The 25,088-nt window shown below is 42.4% G+C and overlaps 1 protein-coding gene across 1 annotated transcript; it reads left to right on the forward strand.

The window, feature by feature from the left end:
• The first annotated feature begins 6,605 nt into the window (after positions 1-6,605).
• CLDN18 (claudin 18) lies at positions 6,606-22,995 on the forward strand. Its single transcript, XM_039837242.1, has 5 exons — positions 6,606-6,965; positions 16,919-17,083; positions 17,698-17,815; positions 20,691-20,801; positions 21,714-22,995. Exons 1-5 carry the CDS (start codon positions 6,746-6,748, stop codon positions 21,883-21,885), a joined length of 786 nt encoding a protein of 261 aa, XP_039693176.1. The 5' UTR covers positions 6,606-6,745; the 3' UTR covers positions 21,886-22,995.
• Positions 22,996-25,088: the final 2,093 nt, after the last annotated feature.

Genomic DNA, 25,088 nt, shown 5'->3' on the forward strand with positions numbered 1-25,088 from the left:
AGATCAAAAAAGCTATTATGTGCCTTACAGAGAAAAGCATGTGTTAGATAAGCTTCGTTCAGGCATGAGTGATAACTTGGTGCTGTTGGCCACAAGTTCAATGTTAATGAATCAACAATATATATTAAATGTGTCTTTAAACAGAAACACACATAAAACAAGGTTATTTATTGATCTGTTGACAAATATGTGACCAGAGGCTCGCAGGAACCTAACCCTGTATTTCCCCTAGGGGCAATGATTCAGTATTTGTTAGTTCAGTGTTCCTGGTGACTTTTAGAACATAACTACTGTGATTAACAAGAATCGACTGTACTACATACTGCCTCATAACCAGCATTTCCTAAGCTTTTAAACTAAAGTGACAATGGTACCTTGGGAAGGCCACAGGGATGAAGCCTTTTCATCTCCAAGTATTTTACGTCTTAGGTACTGGAGGCCCCGCCTGGCCAACCTTCCCTCTGCACTTGCTTTACCCTCTACAGAGGGGAACCTGGCTAATCAGGAAATAAACTCCCTCAAAAGGTAAACAGTGAGTAGAGTGTACATTTGGTGGAAAACAAATGGCTCTTGGTACCATGTTGTGGAAATTATCTCACATAGAGAGATAAAGGAGCAGGGTGAGCCCGGGTGGCATTGTTGAGTCCCCTCCTCCATTTCATGGCCCATTTGTGACGTGTGCACTAGCCTTTCCGAGAAAACTCCTTCCTCTACACGCAGTACTCTCAGAACTGTGTTGTCCCTCTGTTGTGTAGCACTCCGTGTCCACGCTGCACCCTACCATGGCTGTGACCGCCTGCCAAGGCTTGGGGTTCGTGGTTTCAGTGATCGGGATTGCAGGCATCATTGCCGCCACCTGCATGGACCAATGGAGCACCCAGGACTTGTACAACAACCCGGTGACAGCTGTATTCAATTACCAAGGGCTGTGGCGCTCTTGTGTCCGAGAGAGCTCTGGCTTCACCGAGTGCCGGGGCTACTTCACTCTGCTGGGGCTGCCAGGTAAGGGCCGGTGCCTGGCAGGCTGGCAGAAAGAACAGGGCCCCTGCCTGGGGGACTGCTGGGGAGGGAGGAGCAACAGCCCCCACCACCAGGGTAGGTAGGCACAGGCATTCGGGGAACTTAGGAAGAGGCAGTTTCTGGAGCTGTCAGGCCTCCAGTTTCCCTAACTAGATGATGCAATACTTCTCAAGGAGCACATTTTAAAAAATAACTCCTATATGAACAGTGGCATTGAGTCTCAATCATCCACAAGAACAGGATTCAGGAGACTTGGACTTTAGCGACTTCTTTTATTTAGCCCCAAGATTCTCCCTCCCTGAACTGGGGGCTGTGATTCCATCTCCAGGCCCCTTCTCCAAGCTTCCAGGGAAGCCTATGCACATAGTACCAACAGAAATGGGGCAGTGGTAAGGGCAAGAGAAAGAGAACTGAGTGCTATATTTCTCTGCGGTGTGTTAGATAAGCCCCTTCCCTGTGGCCCCAGGCTCTTGACCTCCAGAAAGTATTGGCCACATGGAATTGGATCCAGGGCATTCTCTGCACAGAGGCCTCTTGTGGCAAGTGACTCCTCCATGGAGACAAAGGTGTGTAGGCGTTGATACCCACCTGCCCAGATTGGTGTATTAGCCACACAAGAATTGTGTGTTTGCTTGTTTAGTAGAATGGTCATTTTAACTTGAAGAAAAAGTCAAATCTCAAGAGTACAGGATGTTAAAAGGTCTTTCACTCAGATAACAGAGTTAATCAATGAATAAACTAGACTGTTTTATTTTGTAGTTCATTGTTCCTTCCATAAATATATATCAAAATCTTGAGAGGGGCATTGATCTAAGGTGGCATTGGAGGAGAATGAGAAATAGAAAATAGGGCTTTCTCCATCCCGACACTTGCCATTTAACTGCAGGGTCAATACTTAGACATGCACAGAAGGTAATAAGTGAAAACATCAGTCACACGGTAATTCATTCTTTTAGACATTCTGTGCTTAATGACGGAGAAGTCACTACAGCCTCAGGATTCTGTGGGCTTAGAAACCCCCAAAATATGACCATGCGCTCCAGGCTGGGTATGACGAGGTGCCAAGTGAGAGCAAAGGGCCAGTGCTACAGGAGATGTGATACGGGTAGAACTGCTCCGGAAAGACTCCATTGTAAGTGACCCTTGAAAGTTAGCTAGGATTTGGAGGGGCAGCCTCACAGAAAGCAAAAGAACCTGGGCAAAGGCACAAGGGTATCCTATGCTTAGAGAAAATAAAATAATGACCTTGGGTGGAGGAAAGGGTTTATATAGGGACGATTATGGAGAATGCTGAATGCCACGCTAAGAGAGGAAAGGACTAGGTATAAACAAGCCAGACCGGTGGGTGACCAGCTGCTAATTCATTGGAGTCTGTGGGATTCTCCCTTACCTCAAATGCAAAATGTCCAAAATCTCTAGAGGTTAGCGTAGGTCCAAGCCAAGTTAGAGGCTGTGAAGGAGAGAATCAGCCTGAGACCGACCTCATGCCACACAGAGCACTGTGTGACATCTGAGGGGTTTATACTGCTTCACAAAGAGCAAGTAACAATGCTAAATCATGCACTTGCCTTACGGTATTTTGTGTAATCTCTACAAACCACCCTGTGAACTCAATATCATTATTATCTCCCTTTGAGAAACAAGAGAACTGAGTTTGGGTAATTTGCCCAAGGACACATACAAATGGAGCCAGGGCTCAGGTCCTGCGCTGCCTGCACTGAAGCCCCAGCTGGCAACCTTAACAGAGAGCCCCAGTGCTCTCAGACTCAAAACAAATCAATCCTGATGCACAGTAGAAATCCCCAATGCAGAAGTGCCTCCCAAGCCTCACCTCTTACCCAAGTCTAGCAAATAATTAATGGGAAAGATCTCATTAGTAATCATAGTAATATATCAAGATCCTTAACAAATAAATAGTTCAAATAAGTTAATAAGAAAAGTGCTAAAATTCTAGTTATATAAGTGAGGAAGAAGCACAAAGTCAAGAAAAAGAAAAAAATGCTTTATAAATATTTGTTTTTTTTAAAAAAGGTTTCAAAGTCATTAGTAATCAAAGCAATGCAAATTAAAACAAGTGATCGTGTAGAATCTTACCAAATTCACAATGTAGGTAAGGGTATGCTGAGACAAGATCTTTTGAATACTGCTGCTGGGAATAAAATTCATAGAAAAAAATCTAGGTCTACATAAAAATGAAAATTCACACCCTTTGACATCTTAATTCCATTCTTAGGAGCTATCCTAAAAGAGTAATCAGAAATTCTGGCAAAGAGTTGTGCGAAAAATGTTCACCATAACATTGTTTCCATACCAAAAAAAAAAACTGAAGGAGAGGTATATCCAACTGTATAAGAATAGATACTGTTTAGGTGAATAACAGCTCTGAAATGAGGGGACTTCCATGTAATGGGATACTAATATGCTCATACTAAAACATGATTTTGCTCACATCAAATTAAATGTTTAATATTAATTAAGTGATATTTACAAGGAGTTTTAACAGCACATGTATGCAAGTAAGTGAAAAGAGCAAAACATCAAAGTGTATAATATCTTAATCAGGTAAACAATTATATACAGAGAATGAATAAAAAGGAAATAGTCCAAATATTTTGTCTCGGATTTGAAATTATAAGTGACTTGTTGAAATTTCCTCTACTTCCAAATTTTCTATTATGAGCACCAAAAGGTGGAATCAGAAATTGGAGATAGATAATGTGGTAATATATTCTTTTAAATTAATAGATGTGTCAATTATTTGTTTTGCTAGTATACTAATATTACTCCTCCCATATTTTATTTTATATTGTTATTTGACCATGATTTTGCTTAAATATCATACATGGTGTTTCATTAATATTCCTAAAAAGAAGTAAGGAAAAGATGTAAGGGGAAATGTTTTTTCCAATATCAATAAAATAATACAAGTGCCTGGAAATTTGTAACCTGAAATAGCACTGCCAGAATCATATTTAAACCTGAATATGGGAATAATTTCCCTTAAGAAGTCAGCAAAAAGTATTGCTCTGTTTTAAAGGTGATTAAACGAAATTGTACCAACCCCATTACAATATTGTTAAACAGTCAGACCATGAATTATCATTATTATTATTATTATTATTATTGCATATCATTATAATCATGTCATGAATTATCAGTATTATGATTATATATTATTATTACATATCATTATAATCATACCATGAATTATCAGTATTATTAAAGGTATATGTAATATATTTTAACAAAATCTATTGCCATGAATGAGGAAGCCAGATTTTCCTCTATGGACCCCATTAATTCTTTGGTAGTTATAGCTAAAGCAGTGGTCCCCTCATTTCAAAGCACAGAAAATCCACTGGGAAGTAAAAAAAATCCCATTTTCCAGGTGTTTTAAAACATGTCAATACTTACTTCACATTAAAAAATGTGTAGACTTATAATTTCTCTTTACTCATTCAATATTCTGCGTAGGTAGAGGGAGCTTTACTTTATTCTTTAAAAGTAACTTATCCTTCTTCCAAACATATAGTCACTGTCACCATCTCAAACAAGAAAGAAAGCTTAATTTATTTATTACCTGAATAACTTCCCCCCCACCCCCGTCTTGAAATTTTGCATAAAAACATTTGCATAGGGAAACAAGAGGGAAACCAGGAGTGAAAATAAATAACTTGTAATAACCTATTTTTTGAATTTTTTCATTTTCAATCTACTATTATGGTGATATTATAGTCAATGTATTGGGGAGGGGAACATGTTAGATCAATGTCATAAAATGAACAACTGGAATCCAAACTCTTATAGATCTCTTTATGAATAAAAAGCTTGCATCTTGGTTGAAATAAGAGTGAAATGGACTTTGTCCACCGAAACAATGGCAGAATCATTCCTGAATTATTCTAACAGTTTCTAATCTAGTTAGTCAACTCCTGTCCACCAGCAGAGACCAGTCGCTTTTTCTATTTGCCGCCTCTTCACCTTTTGGACTTGACCTTCATCAATGCTATTTCACCTTAAGTCATATAATTCTCTTACTCTCTTTGTTTGGATTTTCTGACTTATGCTTCATTCTCTGCTAACACTGATCACAGAACCTACAGCAAGGTGAGCTGTTGAGGAGGATGTTGCCTCCATTCAAATTAGGAGGGAGGCCTTCCATATCTGCTTTCTGTGTTTGCTGGGAATAAAGCTGTGGGAGTAGTGGCTGGGTGCACCCAAGATAACATTGAAATGTCCAGATGCATGGGCTTGTTTCCTGGAGAAACTGTACGGGTTAGAGATTGGGGAGAGTTATAAGGGTGTGTGTGTGTGTGTGTGTTGTGTGTGTGTGTGTGTGTGTGTGTGTGTGTATGTGCATGCATGCGTGTGTTTCAGAGCCTTGAAATCTAGATTTAGGAAAGTTCTAATTAAAATGTATCTGAATTCAGAGGCCAGATACACATGACCCACAGGAAGCAGCAAGTCGATCAATTCTCTAACAAAATCAAATTGTATAGACAAAATGCAATGGCTGATCTCTGGTCAAATCTCTCTTTTACATACTGATATTTTTACCAATTGTAGTGAAAACTTTTCTGCAAAATGTAGAAGAATACAGTGCGTAAGATCTGAAAGTGTTCTAATTTAATCACTCGGTTACAGATGAAGACACTGTGAGGTGCAGGGGCTGAGCAATTTGCCCAAATCACCCAGCACGCAGCATGCTACTGATAGTATCAGAAGCAGATCCTAGGTCTCTCAGTCACCAGGTCATGGTCTTTGGCCCAGCTGGCCCTGGTCCCCTTCCTAGCCTTTGGGGAACCTTCTTTGTTGTGTGGTCTTCACGTGATTCCTGTGTCATGAATGAAAGGGTGACATGAAAGTCAACGGGATGCCTCACTTCTTCTGATCTCGGTTCCAATACCCGTGGACCAAGAATACATCGCTAGGATTTGGTTTCCTGTTCTCAAAAGTGGGGACAACGTTGCCTGCCTCTGGCACATCATATGAAATAGAGAAAGAGCACCAGAGAGGAAGTCGAAGTAGGAGCCCTGCCTTTGCCATTTTAAAGCATCTGTGGTTCAAGGCACTTGAACAAATTTCTTAATCTATTTGTACCTCACTTGACTCGCCAACGCCCCGCTCCCCCAAAATATGGGTGGGGGATAATAATACCTGCCCTACCCATTTCTGTAAGATTAAAATGGAAAGATGTAAGTGCAACGTGATTTTATGAGTTGTGAGGAGAAAATGTGAAAGTCTGGTTTAAGACGGAGATTCCTGGAGCCATTTCTTTAAGTGAAGTCAGCCAAGCGGTTTCCCATGACGAGCAGAGACTAACGGAAAGACTTGTGGGGATTCCCAGCGGCACCGGGCACGTCAGCCTTTCCCCCAGTTGGTGGCATGCTCCAGGCAGAGCCAGAGCTGGAGGCGGGGAGGCTGGCACCGCCTTGGGGGAGGCATCCACTCAGCCCGCTCTGCTCTCGAACCAGCTGGGCCTGCGTGGCTCAGCAGGACAAGTGCCTCTTGGGACCGCTTCCCTAACAAATGAAAAAATAATGCCCTTGACCCAAGAGCGAAACTGAACTATCAAAGGAAAACACTGTGAGCAAACACCGAGAGCTGAGGGAAACCATCTGATTAAAGCAGCTCTCCTCGGGAGCACGGTAGGCCCACACCTTCCGCAGGAGGAAGGAGGCAGCTGGTCCCAAGGCGGCGGCCAGAGTGCCAGAGGGCTAAAGCCATGTCCACTACCACATGCCAAGTGGTGGGCTTCCTCCTGTCCATCCTGGGCCTGGCGGGCTGCATCGCTGCCACGGGGATGGACATGTGGAGCACCCAGGACCTGTACGACAATCCCGTCACCTCCGTGTTCCAATACGAAGGGCTTTGGCGGAGCTGCGTGAGGCAGAGCTCAGGGTTCACCGAGTGCCGGCCCTATTTCACCATCCTGGGCCTTCCAGGTAGGCGCTGGGCAGCACCTGGGGGCCCAATCAGGTGAGGGCAGGAAGGCGCTGTGTACTCTCTCCGCCGCCAGGAGAATTGTCAGAAATCGTCGCAGGGACTGAGCCATGCTCCCATCTCTGGGTGTGACTCTTGCAAGGTTGGCTCAGAATACAAGGTGTGAATAAGAGGAGCTGGCCCGAAGTCAAAGAAGGAGATAGTCGTATGAGAGAAAATCGGAGAATTCATACCCAAAAGAATTGGTAGTGAGGAAGCAGCTCATGAAAAGAATGGGTCTGTTGTATGGAATAAGGTTCCTAAAGGAGAAAATTAACTATGTGCACGTGACTTGTTTCTGCCTGCACGTAAGTGGGAGGAAGGCAGCAGGATGACAAATAATTTCTTATAGCTGAAAAAGTTTAAGAGCTAATTGTATTTCATTTTCGATTCAAGTAAATTTTTCTTTGAAAAGTTGGAGTCTCTGTAGGTGCTGTGTGTGTGTGTGGAGAGAGAGAGCCATTAAATTAGTCTTTTCTGCATTTGTGTTGAGAATGCACTGCTAAAAAATGTATGAAAGAATATAATTATAAAATTATAATTAAATTATAATAATGTCAGAGTATAAGTATAATTATAAAATTGACATCCTTTTACCCCTGAAGATGAAATAAGTTCAATCTCTGCTTTTAATACAGATATGCATCATAGGAACATTGCATTCTAGATATTATGAGAGCTCTACTTGTATTAAAATGGAAAAGAAAAGGAAAGAAAAGGTCAGGCTAATCAGTGACTCCAAGGAGTAGCCAAGATATGAAATTGGTGAGGAAAGGAGAACAGTGTTGGGTTCTGCCTCTCTGAAACAAACGCCTTGTGAACAGGAAGGGAGAAATAAATTTTCATGAACCTTGTGAAGAGCCTGTGAAGCTCAACTGGAATTGAACTGTGAAAAGCATTTTAACTAATTCATCTTTGTTTTCAGAAAGAAATCAGTGGGTGACAGAGTAGAAGAATCGGGTTATTTATTTTTGGAAGCCACTCATGTTGCAGGACCAACAGGACTACAGACTCCATGAAAGAACTGCTTAGGGAAGCAGGGGAGGTAGAACCTGGACAGAGGGAGGACAGAAATCCCAGGAAGGAGGGATTATGCCGTAGTGTGAGGAGAGGTGAGAACATAGATTGTTGAATTGCTAGCTACACCTGATTTTAACTATTAAATGAAGAAAAAAGATTGACCTCATATTCAAAATTAAGGCATGACATCCCATGACTTCGTGCTCAATAACCTCTTCCCAGCGCCCCACCACGTTATCAACCTCTTGCTCGTTCTTTATCTTTCCATGCATGGGACTCCCAAAAATTTCCGCTCTCCTAAATGGCCAAACCTCATCGATGCCACGCATTTGTCTTTCCTATTTTACCGAAGGATCCTATCCTCCTTGAGCTCCCTCAGAACCTCTGTTCTCCCCATTGACAGTTCTGCCCTCGGTAGAACAAGATCCCCTCCCTCTCTCCCATCCAAGGCCCACGTCTCCACCAGGGCTCTGCAGGCCCACGCCATCCTGTCTGGTCATGCCAGCTAATCAGCTCCTCTCCTTCTTGCCTCCTGCCCCTATCCTGCTCACTTGTGCTTATATCTTCCTTTCTTGGGAAATCTTCTATTGATTCTGGTCCTTGTCAACGTCTGTCTCTCCCTCGTTGTCTCTAACGACTAAATTAAAACACTAAATTTTTCTACTACCTCTCACTTTTCACCTTTCTCGATCTGGTTTTTATCCTTCATGTCTTTAGAGTGTTTGCTCCTTTGACTATAGCAGAAGGTCAAACAGAATCTTCTAATCACCAACTTCCGGTTCTCGGTTCTCATCTCCCTAGATATTTTAAAATGCAAATACCTTCTGTTGTCCCCCATTCCTGGCTTAATCAGGTGTAGACATGACAGCCCTCCTGTATCCCTCATCTACCTTCCCTTACTTATCTCTTCCTATTCCCCTCCCCCAACATATGCTTTTTCCTGTTCATTTACTATACTCTGGGCTTGGTCCTGAATACCCATTGCTCCCACTACCTGAATACCTGCCTCTAGTACTCCAACTATCATCTCCACAAATATTCCCATTAGTGAGGTTCAGCTCAAATACCACCTCTCCCCTGAAGCTTTCTCTTATCCTCACATTGAACTGGATCTCACAAATCTCTGTACCAAATCCAGAACGCTCTGATAGCATTGACCATATTCCCCCTTGTGACACTGTTCACAAATATGGAAAGCTGAGACGCTCCAGGCAGCCATCACAGAGGTGTACCCCAGCCCTACCCGTCTGGGTTGGAGGAACAGAATTCCACCAAAAGCCAAGAAAGAGACATTGCTTGGGACTGGGTTTGCAGAAAAGGAGATACTTTAAATCGTTGTTAATCTCCGTCCATAAAGAACAGTGTGGATTTAAAAGCAGCCAGTACTCATGCAGCAGGAGTGACTACAATGTAAATTGGCACCCTAAAATGCAAATATTTGTTTGATGACTTAAGATATGGCTGGCTGAGGTAAGGGATGGCGGGAAGATTACCAGGAGGAAAAGGCTAAAAAGAAACTCAAAAGCTGAAGGTGGGAACATAAGGAGATGAAGCAGTCAGAGAGGAGGCCACAGGGGGGCTTATAGACACGTGTGGGGCTCCCAAGGAGTAATATTAACCAGCCAGGACCTAGCACCTAGAGGAGACTCAGTTATTGGAAATAGCTGCTAACGGCGTTTTCTTGAGCATGACAAAGGGCCTAGGAAAGAGAGACCTGAAGCAGAGGAGCTGGGTAAAATGCTGGAAGTTTCAAAGAGTTTAATTTTGACTTAGAACCCACAGGAGTACCACCCTTTAAGCAGATAAGTAAGCCTTAAGGCGCTATAAAGGCATGAGGCAGATACCATTATAATACTTCAGTTAATCAGAGTAATCAGTAGCAAATATTCAATTCTTCTAAGTATAAGCTCTTTCCTTGCAAAATCTCACTTAACTTTTCATTCATCTGATAATGTATTATGCTTAGTTGGAACTTACAGCCACTGAATAATTTAATTCCATTTAACTAGCTGTATTATGTAAACTACAGATAGATTAATGAAGTAAATGGCGTTGGTAGCAGGACTGTGTGCCTGTATATAACTAGTCAATGTAGCATGTAGTTCTCTAAGGACAGTGTCCAAAAATAAAAATGGCTACCAGTTAGTGGACTATACATTGGCTCTTCAGTTTATTCTTCACAACAACACAGTGAAATACGTATTAGCTTTATTTCTACAAAAGTGGAAACTGAGGCTCAGAAAGGGGGTCAAGGTAACATGCCCAAGCTCCATGGATAGAGGATGGTAGAAGCAAGATATGAACACAAGGCTGAAAGACTTCCAAGACCGACTTTTCCCCTTTCCCAATGCTCCGGCCCCCTTTCTACTTTGCAGTTAGAAAGGGCTGCTTTTAGAATTGAAGAGATTAGTCTGAGCTTGAGCACAAGAAGAGTAGAATACTTTGCACCTTGACCTCTTTATAGCAATTTAATTAACAATGCACAATTAGGAGTACTAAGTTTTAAGAATGGAGGACTTGAGAGTCAATCCCATTTCCCCTCCTGGAGACAGTGGGAGGAAAAAGCAAAGGGCAGTCAATGAGCAGGTGGGGAGGAGACAAAGAGACCTGGCAAACTCGTGCCCCTGGCTCCGTGATGACATCATAATCAAGTCATGTTTTTTCTAATGTGTTTGAAAATATTTGGACTGAATATGGTGCTGTGGCAGGGCCCTGTGGTTAGAGGCAGGTGAGTTGGGATAAAGGGTGCAGCTCAACCACCTACATCTCTTGCCCTCGCTCTTCCCATCTGTGAAATGCCTCACGGCATTTGTGTGAAAGTGCTCTGTGACCTATTTACAAGCTCTGACTCTTGGTATCACTAAATCATTACTGTCATGTCTATACCATTCAAAGCTCTCAAATAGTTAGGACATTTCATCTTCCAGATTTCTTTACTTCTCCAAAATAAAAAAAACTAAGTAAAGATTATTTAGGGTACTTTTTTCTCCTTTCTAGTCCTCATTCCGCCTGTGTTTTGAGCACTTCACTGGTTCTCAGACCCTTTGCAGGCATGGAGGGTCTTGATTTCTTCATAAAACTAGCTATATTTTCCTCTTCCTATCTTAGTGGGGAAAAAAACAGCAGTTCCTGAAGAGCTAGGAAGTTTCTAATCAACCTGTCAATCATATTTACACACACAGGAATGGGGGAAGATAACAAAACCACATTTAACCCAGAGAACAATTCCATAAAATCTAAAGCAAAAATATCCTTAAGAGTGAAACTGCCCTTAAGTATCTTTTCTAAAGGAGCTGCCTTGTTTATTTCTTTTTGCTATTGACTGAATGTTTCACATTCATGTCACAATGTTTCAACCACAATGCTCATGATCCTGTGAAACCAGCTTGTCTTTCCCTAATGTCTGATAAAAGAAACTGGCCCTAGGAGGTAGAGTGATTATAAGTTAGTTATAAAGTTGAAATGAGATCTGGGGAAGCCTCTTGATTTTCTTCAAGCTGTGCTTCCCTTTCTTCAAAAAAGTAGACATGCTTAGCCTTTTTAAATATGTGGACAAACATCTAAATGTGTACACACTGTTGTGCTTTGAAGAAGATCTCGTAGAGAACTGAGAACACATCTACAAAGCCCAAGAGAACCTGTACCCGAGGTATAAAATGAGGCTTCTTGCCCTGATTTCTCAGTGATCAAAGCTATGTAGACCCAAGCGTGAGATGCCTCCTCAGCTTGTGGTTGTGGAGGTTGTTGCTTTGATAGCAAGGCAGCCACCCACAAAGCATCATGTCCTAGCATGAACTAGTCACTGGTGGGGCATCATTTCATGGTGGGGACATACATTGTCAGAGTCATGTAGTTGGACCCCACCTTAAAGGTGAGAATGAAGGGCAATGAGGATGGAAGCCACATACACTGCCTCACCCATCAGCCACCACCCCTGCTCATTGCTAGCCAATCCTGAACCCATTTTCCCTGATCTTCCTCTTCCTTCCCTTCTCAAATATTCTTCCAGGCCTTTCTCTTCCTTCCCTTCTCAAATATTCTTCCCCTATTCCCTTTCACACTCCCTCACCCATGGCTTTTTCAAATCCTCAACCATATTGCATCATCATAAAGAGGATTCAGGTTTGTTCATAGTACAAGCCAAACCCATGTGAGGCTGGAGAAAGATCTATACTGATCCTGACTTAATTCTATGCTGGTGCCAAGTAGCAACTGATCCTCTCAACATCTCTATGTGAGAGCTATCTCTATCCCACTCCAGGGTTGAGGAAACTAGGCTTCAGTGAGCTTAAATGACTTTCCTAACAACTCAGTTGGCATCAGATTGTTCGGGAGGATTTCATGAGATACAAAAGACCTCCTCCATATTGGTTCTCTGGGATCTACAGAAAATCTAGTCTCTCCACCTTGTTCTAAAGGGCCTTTCCTCTGAGGGCTGACCTCAGACTCTCCTCCTCTGGGTTCCCTTCCTTGGACTCTTCCCCAGCCCTTCCTGCTTCCATTCTAAGGCCAAACTATGTCTGACAGTATGGGTTCTCTCCCTTCCTCCTACCCCAACAGAAGCCCCAGGTCCATGCCTTTGGCTCCTGGTGACTTGCTGCCTCATTAGCCCCACCCACACCCCTTAGCCTGCTCAGGAGTGTCAGCCAATAGGAACTCTTCTCTCTCAACCTCACCTATGAGCACCTCCTCCTGAGCCCTCTTGAGGGCTGTTTTTCCAATTATTTTTTTGAAATTTTATGTTATTACACGATTAAATGAAAATCTCTAGGGATCTAGCCAAAACATTAATATTTCTTTAAAAGTTTCTTCAGGAGATGCTGAGGTGCAGCCAGAGTTGGGAACCACACCCAAAGGCACCTTGCCTGTCAGTCCATAGCTACTTCAGGGGAATAAGAAATTTTGCAATAGGGAGTGAATACTTAGTTCCCATTTTTCTGTTTGCTTCTGTCAGCCCTGAATCCTGTCCACCCTTCAAGTCTGATAATGCCTCGTTGTTCATTGGAAAGAATGCTGTAGTCACACCTATGGTACAGAGAATCATTCTATAGAGCCCGTTGACTCACTTGTTATCAGTTGATAAGCCTATGCCTCTTGCTCAGAATATCAAATAAGAGACAGAGTGGCTCAAGTAGAAACTTATCTCCTTTAAAAGCAGTTTCTCTGGCTACCTGTCTATGGAAAAGGATTAGAATCCCAGATAGAATCCCAAATGGAAAGGAAGTTCAGGTTACCAGCATGCATCTCCATGGTCATTACTAGACAAAGGGGGTTCTAATGAGTGGTGGAGAACATTTCCTCCCACTTCCTGGCACCTGACCCTATCATAGCTCCCACTCTCAGAAGAACCCCAAAAGCGTCTCGAAAGCAGGAAAGACCTTGGTTCATCCATCCAGGCCCAGAGTTATGGCTCTAACAGTAGCCCCATAAGATATAAAACAATGTTGTATCTTTTCCAACCACAGGCTAAAAGGAAAGGGGTTGGAGTAAGCTAGAAGGAGAGTCTAAGAAATGAATAAAAGCTTAAGGTCAGGGTGGACCCCTGCCAATGTTCATCAGAAATTCAAAAGTCAAGAGAAAGCAGGAAAGAAATGAGGTCTCGTCATACAAACCTAACCCAGCAGAGGCAAGAGGGTCTCTGAGGCCTGAAGCAAAGGCTGACCAAGACAGGCTGGCCAGGGCTCCAGTCCTCAAGGGCTCCTGTGGCACAGCTGCAACAACTCTTTACATTAGGCAAGCCCACAGTGCTTTCACCTCTCACCTGATAGCATCACCCAACTATCTCATCCAACAATGTCAAGGAAGATTGCATACTTCAACCACAGCCACAGCACACATGTGAAATGTTTTCAGGAATAAATATTAGAACCACTCAATCAAAAGAGAGTTAATGACCCTATCTTTGCCAAGAGTCTGGGTAAGTGAATTCTCATAGAATGAGGAAGAGATATCCTTTATCCTACCTGGTAATTACTGGGTTTTGTTGCCTAGTTGGTCAGTTGTTTGTTGGGTGGTTGATTAGTTGATTGGCTTTTGGTTGTTTTAACCAGATGCCTTGCCAAGTGCTCTCAAAGGAGATAAATGATTCACTTCTCTGAATAGCTTAAGGTTTAAGCTATCAGAACTAGAACAGTTTTAAAACTTCTAACAGGTTCCTGGGTAGCTTTGAAGTTTATAAGAGGCCCATGAGGACAAGATGGAGGGAAAGTCAAAGCGCTTCCCTTTTCCCATAAGCTTAGTTTTCAGGTAATAACATCCAAAAGCAGAACAGTCCTGAGGAATATTTCCTTAAGTCTGGGGCTACCCCACAAATGTCCTCTCCATAGCTGTCCTGAATCACAGGGTTATAGCTTAATTGTGTGTGTTAAAGAACACTAGAATGACACCATGAGCTATTATCAGAAAGTAGTTCTATTAAATACGATTTCCAGTAAAAATAGGAACTTCCCAGTTTGTAAGTTGCTTGAAGGCAGAGATTATGTCTCATGAAACTTTATATCTACTACAGCATTTGGCAGAAAATTTGAGCTTAAAAATACTTGAAGAATGAATAAATTAATTCATAGATGAGCATATGAATGTGTTAATGTTTGACTATGAGAGTACACCAACATGTACTGGATGAATACAAGAAGGTGTACACAATGAATGAATACACAAGTAGATGACACATATTTGCATTTGTTAATGAGACCGTGAACAGGATGTTTGTTCCCGGTATCCTGTGGGGCCAGCAAAGCCATCAGGCAAGGCTTCGGAAGACATATTTGACACGCTAGAACCCTCCTATATTCAGAGTGGATTCAAAGGCCACTCATGAGGCCCTCATGAGTGCCTTAGTGGGGTCACCACGGCTCTAGCACCAGAACTCAGCTGCATGTCCAAGATGCCAATGTTATCAATTCTCCCAGAAATGACTGGCACGATCGCAGAGGATTGATTCACACCTTAAACCAACACTTTTATCCTGAGAATATAGTTGCTAATAGGACCAAGACTGATAAAGGCTGCTTGTAGAATTCTCTTCCCAGCAGAAAAGCAAAGTTCAAATCAGAAGTTTTTTTAGCGAGGAGAGAATGAGAACCTAGTGAATTGAGGTCAGTGGCATAGAACTAGAGTAGCTGGATACCATCATTTCTACACAAGGAGATACCTAGTGGGAAAGGGCCTCCATTCCTCAGAGACTATAGAAAGCTCTTTAACAAATTCTGCATGATCTGCTTCTCCTTTTTCAATATATTTCATTGATCAATTCTCCCATTATGACAAATTGCTTTGTGATACTTACCTTAGAGTGAATAACTGGCAGGTCCACTAATAATGGCCATATTTGAGATGGAAATTTTCCTAAAGAGATTGGAGAGAATTCCCTCCCACAATTCCCTGTCTTGAGAGTCACATTTATTAATAATCTCCTGGGTCACGTTACTTCCTGAGATGACTTTTGGAGAATATTTCTTTATACATTCTTAGCATGCATTTCAGAGGATGACATTTTACAGCTGAGTCTCCAAATTTGAAGGATACGTTCTGTTAAGAGCTTACAGATCCCTGTACCTTGATGGTAGCTGGAACTCTGCCTGCTTTTCCAGGATAAGGTACCTCAAAGCAATGTGCCGTGATGGGAAAGTAACCGTTTTTGAGACAGTTCTGGGTTTGATCCCAGTCCCACTTTTCCTTTGCTGTGTTCTTGGATAAGTTACTTAACTTCTGAGTCTCAATTTCTTTAATTATAAAATAGAGGCAATAATATTACCTACATTGCAGAATTTTTGTGTGTGTGGATTAAATTTTTTAATGTCTGAAAAGCCCCTAATAGCTTTCAATCAGAAGTAGCAATGAATTATGACAAGTAGAGTAGGACGGAGCTTTCTGCTTTGCTTCACACAATTCTTTAGTTCTGCTGTACCAGAACTACCCATGTAGGGGCCTTTCCCTCCGAAAGACACCAAGGACTCATTTGTCTTCCTTTTGTAAAATTCATTATACTTGCAGTGGACATATTTATTGTCTTTCCCCACTTTGGTAGAAGCTCCATGAAAGTAGAGAGCATGTCTGCCCTGTTAATCACTGCCATCTCTGTGCCTTGTCATGGGGCTCAGTAGAAAGCTGTTGAGATGAGTCACTGCATTTTAAGTTCATCCTAGAAACCATTCTGGATATTACTGGAGGGGAGGCAACTGCAGGAGAGTTCCAAAAGGACCTACAGCTTGCATTGATTCCTAGAAAGGGAACTTCTGATAAACCACAGTCATATTGAGAGGTTTGAAGTTGACATAATAGTCTTTTTATATATACTCAAAACCTACAGCTCAGCATGACTTGAATAGACTCTTTTGAAAGAGGAAAAAATATAGGCCCTTGGTACATCACTAGTGACCTTGTTTCTTTATATGCTATAAATGAATACTGGGTTTCCCTAAAGTAGACACAACTATATGAAGCATTGAGCCCATATGAAAAGACTAGAGAAGAAAGGTGTTCGGATTAGAAATTAAAGCAGCCCATTTTTGCCATAAGCTCTAGCAATCATTGTTAATGTCACTTTACTTGAGCCATTTCCTTCTCCTGGACCCCAGAATATTAAGCTTTAAAATGAGGAAATGAAATAGGTAAATTCTATTGGCCCTCCCAACTACAACAGTCCATCATTTTCTCATCCAATAGACATCTGTATACATGCCCTTCATTAATCAGAGGCTTATAAGCAAAGGTTCTGCATTTCCCACCATTCCACATCTCTTGACAATGACAAAGATCATAGTTTATGGACTTGCTACTTCTCAGAAGTTTGGTGCTGGTTGGTTTTGGTTGCTCGGTTTTATTAAACAGGGCCTGATCAATCATGTTGAGGTGGTCTTGTCTTTCTGCTTGTATCTTGCCCCTTGTCCCGCAGCCATGCTGCAGGCAGTGCGAGCCCTGATGATTGTGGGCATCGTCCTGGGTGCCATTGGCCTCCTGGTGTCTATCTTCGCCCTGAAGTGTATCCGCATTGGCAATATGGAGGACTCCGCCAAAGCCACCATGACACTGACCTCTGGAATCATGTTCATTATCTCAGGTAAACAAGGAACTTGGGGTTCTCACTCTCAAGTGTGCTTCTGGGAATGTCAAAGCAAAATCATTCTGGCAGAGGAAACACAGCTTCTCCCTACTGAGCATGGTTTGAACATAGTTCAGAGCTTTTCACATTGGGATTCAAGGATTGATATTAAGGCCTAGTTATCTCTACAGAATTATCATGAGTACAAACATCCCTCTCAGCTGCCACCTCAGTCCCATTATAAAAGATTTCCAACACTAAGGTAGTCATGTAACTTAACCCATAAAGGCATTAGTTTGGTTAGACTCTAGAAAATGATTTTAAGGGAAGAGCTCTTGACAGTGTCAGAGGACCAGGCCTCAAATATTCGTACTATTAACCATTGGTCCCAAGATGCATGAAATGTCTCTTTCTGCACATATATAAAACCTTCCACAATAAGAGAGTCTAAGTTCCTAGCAGCGTCTAGTACATAGTAGGAATTCAATAATCAATGCTTGGATTGACCATCTGTTACAGAAATGGAATATTCTGCAGCCTGCTCTTCTAAACTCACGTAAGTGTACATTGCCTCAGAAACATTGTGGTCTCTTTAAAGCTGACTCTGGAGCTTTCTTGTTCTTGGTCCACAGGTCTTTGTGCAATTATTGGAGTGTCTGTGTTTGCCAACATGCTGGTTACTAACTTCTGGATGTCTACAGCTAACATGTACTCCAGCATGGGTGGGATGGTGCAGACTGTTCAAAACAGGTAACCTCCTACTCTAGGTGTCAGGATTCCATGGTGAATATTGTAAAAATCGGATTAAACGCATATGCCTAATGTGACTGTCAGTGCCTGAAATAGCAAAATTTTATCAGAGGCAACCATGCCATATCATAAATCAACAATGATCTGTAAATTCATAACCTTCATTTCAGTGAAATATCCTTGGTGATACGATTTGAGGCTGATCTGACATTTGCATTGAAGTACAGTGACAGTTCACAGTATTTATCTAAGACTCTACACAGGCCCCATTGTGTTGGCAATGAAACAGGCACTATTAGTTGAGGCATGTAAATGAGCATCAAACCACATCACCAGTCCCTGACAGGAACCTGGCTAGGGACAGGTAAAAGCTTGAATAGAAATGAGCAAGGTGCAGTATAGGTGAGAAAAGTAATGTTTCTTCCTTGTACAGCTGCCTTTTTCTCTCATTCATTGACTCGTTTGTTGTACAAATGTATTGAGCACCTGCTGTGGATCAGGAACTGTTCTGAGTGCTGGGGATAATGACAAGGTCCCCATTCTCACAGAGGTTATGAAGATGAAACCCCACTATAATTTAGTGTCTGAAAGAGGGTAGAATTTTTAAAAGATGGAAAAGCAATTCCAACACGTGTATTCATTTAGCCAATTCAAAGGGACGTTTCTCACAGCAAGAAGCAGCAGCATATTCCTGAAGGAGAAAGATCTTGTTCTGGAAGAGTGATATGAACATTATACCTAAGTAAATACACTTGGTATTTCTCCAGCCATGCTATCATGGGATACAGACAGGGTATAAACGACGCGACAAACCCATTTTCTCTCTGGTTCCCTGAAACTCTAATCCCCATCCATGCCCCTGCTTTGTTTCAAGAAAAGGAAGGAAATGATCCCCATAGCTGTCTTCATCCTCCTCCATGGTACTCCCACGATCTCTTGGTTATAAGAACAACTTAGAAGTAAGCTGACCAACTGATCCCGGTTTGCCTGGAATTTGCCCAGTTTCAGCACAGAAAGCCTCGTGTCCTGAAAAGCTCCTCTGTCATGGGCAAATCTGGATGCTTGCTCACCCTACTCAGAAGAGCCCACCTCGTCCAGAGTTTCTAGGTGCCTAGTGTCACCGCCCCTGTCCAGAGGAGCCACCTACCACCCACCTGGCACCTCGCACTAATGCGTGCCATCGCTCTTTCACACCATCTCCCTAGAACCTGCTTCTGTGCCTTGGGAAGGCAATTTTAGTCCTAAGATTGAGACCAGAAAATTTAGAAAGACCTCCTTGGAATTTTGTCCTCCATGGAAGGGCAGCAGTTTGTCTTTCTGTCTTCTCATCTTCTCTACCTAGAAGTTATGTAAGACAACGTAGCTTCCAAGAAAGATCTTGGAAGTCAGTTAATGGGGCTTTGCTTCTGGTGCCTCATGGAGTCCCAGTATTCCCTCCCCCTGCTCCCCAACTGTGCCACTGCCATGTTGAGTGTAACACTGGCAGAGCCTAAGCCCTGAACCAGAGCTACAAATTGTCTGCCCTCGTCCTGTCCACAGCTTCCGAGGTGTTTTGTATTAGCCTAAACATTTCATTTTATAACCTGAATTAATCACCAACTTTTAAAAATTAGAAATGGCATAGGTTGAGTTACTCAGAAACAGATTTGGAAAAACAGATCTGAATTTTCATACTTCAGCACCAGTCAGCTTCTGTGCATGTGGGCAAAGTGATTCCAGCGGCTGAAGCAAAGCTGTAACTCCAGGGAGAGTCACAGGGACCAGAGCTGGGGGAGAGAAAAATGTCAAGGGACAGAGGGGACCTGGGCAGAACACCAACAGTCCCTACTACACGGATATTTCCGAACATACATGGACACACACACACACACACACACACACATCTGTTTTTCCATCTTACTGTAAAAAAAGAAATCAGATCTGGCAGCATGGGGCCATCATTCTCATATGACAGCTGCTTCTCAGTCAGCTAAGGCTCACACTCTCCAATTTGCCACAGTCCTCACCATTCTCAAATGGCTCAACTGTGAGGCCATTTATTATCATGTTTATATTTCCCTCCCCCATATAGTAGTTAAGAAAATAAAATATTTCCTTATAACCAGCCCACTTTACTCATTGAAGTTTCTTACCTGTCCCCAGTAAGTATTTATATAGTTTTCTAATCTTGACCAAGAATGTCTAAGTTGAGGAAGGGAACCTCGTTCCTCATGCACAGAGGATAGTATAGTTTAGTGATTAACAGCGAGGGCTGCGGAGGCAGAGTGATCTGCATTTGAATCCTGGCAATGCCATGTCCTTCCTGGATCTTTGGAAAAGTTAATTAACCTCTCGTAACTTCAATTTCCTCATCTGTAAAAGGATCACTTCAGCTTAGTTCTTTCTGAAGGCAGTAATCCACCTGCATGGATGGTTCCTAGGGTTACTTGAGGTAGGTGAGAATGCTTCTTGGCCCACAGCAAGAACTCAAGGAACCAAAGTTTCTTTAGAAATAATAACTTGAGACTGATTCCATATCTCTCAAACTTCTCTGGCCAAAACTTCAAGACATTCTCCTTTGATAATAGGGAGGGGAGAGAAATTTCCTGAGATGTTTCTCTGAGATTAGGGATTTATAATTAATGTTATGCCTCAGTGGTCCTAGAGTCCCAAGAATCCCCCTGCTGTTCTGCTGACCAGCTTAAGTCCCTGTGCTATTCTCCAAGGCACCTCATTCAGTTGGCTGTGACCCAAAGGAGTATGTGTTCAGGGGGCATGAGCAAGGAAAGGGGTAGAATCCGATGGGAGGACAGAGAAGCCAGGCATGTCCAGGTGCAATGGGTGGAGCCTGGAGAGTTTGGTCATCCACATTCATAGCCATCCTCTCCCCACTCAGGTACACCTTTGGTTCGGCTCTGTTCGTGGGCTGGGTTGCTGGAGGCCTCACGCTAATTGGGGGTGTGATGATGTGCATCGCCTGCCGGGGCCTGGTGCCCGAGGAAACCAAGTGAGTCTCCCCATTCCAGTGCAATCAGACATTCGATCCAAGTCCATTATAACATATAATTTGCAGCCAGAATGATCAATCTAGGTATATGGAATAATATTGTTGACTAAAGGATCACGAACTTTCTCTTTTATGAAAAGAACCTAAAGAACAGAACAGGAATATTTCCACCTGAGCAGATTTAGGTGTGATCTTATTTGAAGGGGAAAAAAAATCATCCATGTGGGTTCCCTCTGGCTCCAGTATTCTGTAACTCAATGGCTCTCAGTGAGGAGCAATTTTTCCCCCAGGTGATATTTGGTAACATCTGAAGACACTTTGATTGCTACAACTTTGCTGTGGGGGGACAGGTAATACTGGCATCTAGCGAGTAGAGGCCAAGGATGTTACTGAACATCTACAATGTACAGGCAGGCCCCCACGACAAAGAAGCATTCGTTCCAAATATCAACAGTATTGCTTCTGAGAACCCCTACTGTAATTCCATAAATGGACCCAGAGTTGGAAGACCTGAATCCCAGTCTGGTTCTACTGTTAACTAGCCCTGTGACTGCTAGCAAATCATTTACCCTCCTGGACCTCTGTCACCTCACCTATAAACTGAGCAGATTAGAAGCGATGGGCAGCACATTGGTATCTTCCAGTTCACAAATTTTATGATTCTTCGGCATAACCATGTTCCCCTGGACATTGTTTCTGTTTCAGCTCAAAGCAAGAAATTTTGCTCTACTGCAGAGGCAGAAAGCCAGTGTCCCAAAGCCTAACTGGTCACTGTCTCAGTTTGCCCAAAACTAAGGGTTTCCTAGAACACTGGCCTTTCAGCACTAAAACTAAGACATTTCAGGGTAAATGAGGTGTTTTGTCCTCCTATCAAATACATCTATGGTCATGGAACGTTTCTTTTTCTTTCAGCTACAAAGCTGTGTCTTATCATGCCTCGGGCCACAATGTCTCCTATAAGCCTGGAGGCTTCAAGGCAAACACTGGTTTTGAGTCCAGCACCAAAAACAAGAAGATATATGATGGGGGTGCCCACACAGAGGATGAGGCACAGTCTCATCCTTCCAAGTACGACTATGTGTAGCACTCTAAGACATCCCAGCATGGCCAGAAGAAACCCCCCAACGAGAGCTCATCCCCCAAACGAGGATATTTTATCTTGATTCCTAATTGCTTTTGACTCACAGTTGGAAGTTAGGAAAGCCTTGATTTCACCTGTGGTATGGCCAGATGGTCTTGGCCACATGTCTCTGTCTCTAAATGTTCTGTCACAGAACAGTTGAGTTAGCAGATATGAATTAGAGGCTATAACTCACATTTTCCAATCCTCTATTTCTTTTCTTTTAAATATAAACTTCCTAATCTAATGATAGAATGTGGTTTGAATTCCTATCAGACACTTGGATGATTTAGACAGACTCTTTCTTCTTCCTTCTAGCCAAAAGCCCATTGAGGATTTATTCCTCAAGTCACCCTCCAGGACAGTTCTGAAAGGAAAAAAGAGGGAGTCAATCAAAAGACATCATTTCCTTCTATTTGATTTTTGCCTCCCCACTCCCAACTTGGCTTTTAATAAACACTGATTGAAGGAATGAGAAAGGAAAGATATTTATAATGTCTCCAGCACATTATCTGAGTTTTCTTACACTTTGACCTTAAACATTACCTGGACCCAGGTGATTTCAGCTTGAGGAAACCAAGCCTTTCCATTTCTTTTGGCATCTGCTAATTCCAGCAAGGCTCTTCCAGGAGTTTCCTGAGCTCTCCACTGCAGGTCCTCTCTGTCACAGGCCAGAAAGTGTCCCTAGAGGAATGAGAAGATTTTTTTTTTCCTTTTGTAATCTAAATATATTTGGCATACTAGATATAGTTAGAACAAATAATGTATTAGTAAAATGATACACTGTCTCTGTGAATTGGCCTCACTCCTACACATGGATGGAAGAAATGAAAAATAATTGCTTTGATGTTGTCTATATTGTACTTTGTAAAAATTACACTTAAGTCCTAATTTCATGAAATGCTCACTGATCCTAATTCCCTTTAAGGTCTCCAGGACTCTGATTATAATGATAGAGTAAGTGTAACCAATGTAAAAACCAAATAATGGGAAAAAAAACAGGTCCTAGGAAGTGAGTTGAAACTAGTTCTTTCCAAAAAAAAAAAAAAGAGTGATAAGCCTGAATTTAATGTTGTGTTTCCAAGTGCCACATGTCCACACTTGCATGGCTACAGGCCACTGTCAGTTGATAGTAGACTTACTTGGCAGTGTGGCCATCTTTGTGACTCTGAGAGCTGCTCCCTTCAATAAATTCACCTAGAGTGGATGGACCATTAAATATTTAAGAACAGAAAGCTCTTTGCAGTTAATCACCTTCCCTATGGTTTACACCACTGTTGCAGAGAGCCTAAATTCCTTCCAGGCCACCAGAATTCCATTTCAACACCAGAGCCAGAATAGACCCCTGGGAAAACTGAGGTAAGGGAAGTGTCTCTAAACTGTCTATTCAGGGAGCAGCATTGGCATGGGGGGAATCTGACCACCAGGTTATCATTGGAGGAAAAAATGTCCTCACACCAATAGTGTATATGAAAGCGGCCTCCAAGAGTTGGGTAAATACTCATACGGGTCTTTAAGCTAAAGAGTTTATGTCTGGGGAAAGACCAGATCATGGCCCATTAAACAGAAAAAAAGTAAGTTAGCCAAGAGCCAAGTAAACTTAGAGACCTTTCTCACTGAAACGGCAATGATTTTAGGCTAAATCAAAAGAGTAATCATGGAACTCATTATCCGAGATGGGATAAAGGATAAACAGACAATTCAAGAAAACAAAACAGGGGTAGGGGAGAGGAAGCTGAGCAATCTAGGGCATGGAGGTTGTTAAGAGTTCTAGGGATTTGAATTGAAGGCTGTGGGGTACAAAGAACTCTCCCTCCATTCACCAGAAAGACTCTATCTAGTCAGGTCTCAGGCACTGAGGTGTGGCTCAGTTGGCTTTTTAATTAACACATTCTCTATCCTACACTTAATTGTTCGAAAGCCTCCATGTAGTTAGATTGTGCTTTGTAACTTTTTGTTGTTGTTGCTCTCTTTTATTGTATATGCATGGAATATTGACCCGCATGTTTTGTTATTTATATATTAAAAACACTATTATCTCACATTTGAACAGCTTCTGCTCTTTTTTCCTAAACTTTAGGAAGAGGAAGTGAGAGTCTCAGCACCTCGAAGCTGAGTACATCTTCCTCAGCTTTGAGGAGTGTTTCTGCTGGCAGAATCTATGTCTGCTCAGCAGCAGCCTGGCTGCCCAGAGGCCAACTTGGTCTGATCTAGCCCAGGTAGTGGTTTCTGTAAGTTGGGAAGCCTGAATAAAAAGAGATTCCTAGAGCAGCCAGGCATGCAGCATGGGATCCAAGGACCAAGTTAAGCCTGTCTGACTCTGGGTACACTAGCACTGAAGTGTTTAATATCATCGGCCTGCCCATGAGCTAGTAAAATAGGAGAGCCAGTGCCCATCCTCTTGATGATGTCAAGTGCTGGGTTCACCAACTCAATTATCTGTACTCACTGAGGCCACATCAGGCTGTAGAAAAAACATGAGCTATAGAGTCAGAACAGCCCAATCTCAAATCCAGGCCACACTGCTTTCCAGCTGTGTCAACTTGAGCAAAGCACTTAATCTTTCTGTCTCAGTTTCCTTACCTATAGAATGGGGATGATAAGGATGATGGAAAAATTCAAGTAAAAGACCTATTTAAGTAACAAACACCCAACTTGTACAACTTTAAGACAAACAGGACATTAGCTTACGTGACTATGATATCTGAGGCCAGGATTGGCTTTGGCATAGATGGATTGAGAGATATGATTACTACCTTTTTCTGCCCATGTTTCAGTTCTACTTTCCTCCCCGTTGGTTTGCTTTTCAGGCAGGTTGTTCCCACAGGACAGCAGTGATGGTTGCTCATATTTCTATACATATTCCATCTTTTAGCTAGGGAAGCTTGCCTAAAGGAGGTCTCTCTGACCTGATATCTGTAGGAGAAAAAAAATCCTGATAAAATTCACTGGATTGAGTCATGTATCCATCCCTAAACTGCTTCCTATAACCAGAGCAGTGTTATTTAGCTTGGCGAAGCCTAGATCCCACAATCAAAAAGTGGAGATTTGTTGTATGACACAAAGACTGTTCTAAGGACCTGAGTCCTTAGAAATCAGGTAAACTCATTTTTACACTTTGATTGAACCTAAACTTCAAGAAAATCTTCACAGGCACAACCTCTGGA

The sequence above is a fragment of the Pteropus medius genome, unplaced genomic scaffold (assembly GCF_902729225.1).
Source record: "Pteropus medius unplaced genomic scaffold, Ma_sr-lr_union100, whole genome shotgun sequence".
Lineage (NCBI taxonomy): Eukaryota > Metazoa > Chordata > Mammalia > Chiroptera > Pteropodidae > Pteropus > Pteropus medius.